General features: G+C 60.4%; 1 protein-coding gene across 1 annotated transcript in view; it reads right to left on the reverse strand.

Moving 5' to 3' along the window:
* Positions 1 to 648, reverse strand: part of CAMK2B (calcium/calmodulin-dependent protein kinase II beta) — a 22,919-nt gene extending 22,271 nt beyond the window's left edge. The window contains exon 1 of the mRNA XM_009883464.1: positions 355 to 648. Within this exon, the coding sequence (XP_009881766.1) occupies positions 355 to 648 (294 nt within the window). The remainder of the gene's footprint in view (positions 1 to 354) is intronic.
* Positions 649 to 2,537: the final 1,889 nt, after the last annotated feature.

The raw sequence follows: 2,537 nt of genomic DNA on the forward strand, positions 1-2,537 counted from the left end.
TGGCAAGCTGCCACATGTGGCATACACGTGTCTGTGGCACACACGTGTCTGTGGCACATGCAGCCCTCACACCTGCACCCAGTGTGTCCCCAGGGCGGCACCCAGCGTGTCCCCAGGGTGGCACCCAGCACGACCCCAATGGTGGCACCCAGTATGTCCCCAGAGGGGCACCCAGTGTGTCCCAATGGTGGCACCCAACTTGTCCCCAGGGTGGCACCCAGTGTGTCCTGACGGTGGCACCCAGCAGGACCCCAATGGTGGGACCCAGCATGTCCCCAGAGGGGCACCCAGCATGTCCCCAGGTGGCATCAGCACAGCCCCGCGGTGGCACCCGGCGTGTCCTGGGGCTGATACCCAGCACATCCCTGGGGTGGCACCCCGCGGGACCCCGGGGATGAGACCCCACATGTCCCCAGGCGAGCACCCGGCATATCCCAGGGTGGCACCCAGCCTGTCCCCACAGTGGCACCGCGCACACCCCCGTGGCGTCCCCAGTGTGTCCTGGGCCAGGTGCCACTCACCGATGTTGGAGTGCTTCAGCAGCCGGCAGATGCGGGCCTCCCGCTCCAGCTTCTGGTGGTCTGGGGACACAGGGGTCAGCGAGGGCACCTGCCCGCGTCCCCACCCGGGGACACCCCCCCACCCCATGGGGGTCACCTGTCCCCGTCCCCGTCCCCGTGCGGAGAAGCCCGCAGTTGCCCATGTGTAGGTGCACGTGGCTCTGGGTGGGTGTGCACGTGTGTGCACGTGTGTGCAGGTATGCATGCGTGTGCATGTGTGTGCAGGCAGGTGCATGAGTGCAGGTGTGGCGGTGTGCGCACGTGGGGACCGTGCATGTGTGTACTGGTGTGCACGTGTGTGTATCTGGGTGTGCACGTGTGCAAGCGTGGGCAGGTTTGCACGTGTGTGCAGGTGTACACACACGTGTGCAGATCTGCATGTGTGTGGCTGTGCATGTTCATGCGGCTGTGCGTGTGTGTGTGTATGAACACGTGCGTGGCCGTGCACGTATGGATGTGTGTGCATGTCTTCTGTGGGTGTGCAAACATGCATGGCTGTGCATGCGTGTGTGGTTGTGTCCACGTGTGGGCGTGCAGGTGTGTGTATGCATTGCAGGGGTGTGGATGTATGTGTGGTTGTCCATGTATGTGTGTGTGGGGGTTGTACACGTGCCTGTAGTTGTGCACATGTGTGCCAGTGTGCCTGTGTGTGGCTGTACTGATGTGCACGTGTGTACCAATGTGTGCGGCTGTACCTGTGTGTGCCTGTACATGTGTGCACGTGTGCACCTGTGTTCGGCACCGTACAAATGTGCGGCTGTACCCCTGTGTGTCCCTGTGTGTGTGGGTACTGGGGTGTGTGGCTGTACCTCTGTGTGTGTGTGCACCTCCACACACGTGTGTGTGCATACACACACATGTATAGCCATGACCACACACCAATGGCTCACACACAGTACACACACACATATACCTGGCCTGTACACACCTGTGCATACACACATACATCCACAGCAAAGGTACACACATACACGTGTATGTACACACACACGTGTACACCCCCACACACTCAGTGCAAGCGTACGCTGCTTGCTCACACGTGTGCACCCCCCACCTACACCCGCACACGCAGTCCACACACTACTCGGTGTGCGCATACCCCCGTGCACACAGCGTACACACACACTGCTGAGGTGTGCGCACACTCCAGGATGCAGGATACACACACATGCCCTGCTCACACGTGTTCACGCACCCCCCCCCCCGTGTACGCACTGCACGCACACGCTACTGACATGGGCAACAAACCCACTGACACTACACACACATGCACCCCTGTGCACGCACCCCCCTCCCCACTGCTTGTGTGTGTGCGCACAGCCACACCCATGAACACACACAGATGTGTGCACACCCCTCCAGGAACCCACACGTGCACACACCTTCATGAACACACACGCCTATGAGCACACACACTCATGAACACACACATGTGCACACACACCCATGAACACAACACACGTGTGCACACACCTGTGAACACACACACATGCACACACACTCATGAACACACAGAAACACACGTACACACACACCTGTGTGTGCACACACGCATACACATCACATGCACACACCTGTGTGCACACGCAGAGCTCACACCGGTGTGCGCACACATGCACTGCACACACATGTGCACGCACACACCTTTGCACATAGCATATGCACATACACATACGTGTTCACACACAGATCCTGCCACACACGTGCACCCCCCCCGGGGGACACCACAGGTGCTGTGGGGCATGGGGGGACACTGTGGGTGTGGGGGAGAGGGACACCCCATGGGACAACAGGAGGGAACGGGGACAGGGCCGGGCTGGATCAGGCCCCTATCAAGCACCCCCCACCCCCAGCTGGCACCCATGGCCATGGGTGTCATGGGTGTCATGGGTGTCATGGGCACCAAGGGTGCCATGGGTATCATGGGTACCATGGGCGTCATGGGTACCACGGGCATCATGGGTACCATGGGTGCTA

Source organism: Charadrius vociferus, unplaced genomic scaffold, assembly GCF_000708025.1.
Source record: "Charadrius vociferus isolate BGI_N301 unplaced genomic scaffold, ASM70802v2 scaffold1084, whole genome shotgun sequence".
NCBI lineage: Eukaryota > Metazoa > Chordata > Aves > Charadriiformes > Charadriidae > Charadrius > Charadrius vociferus.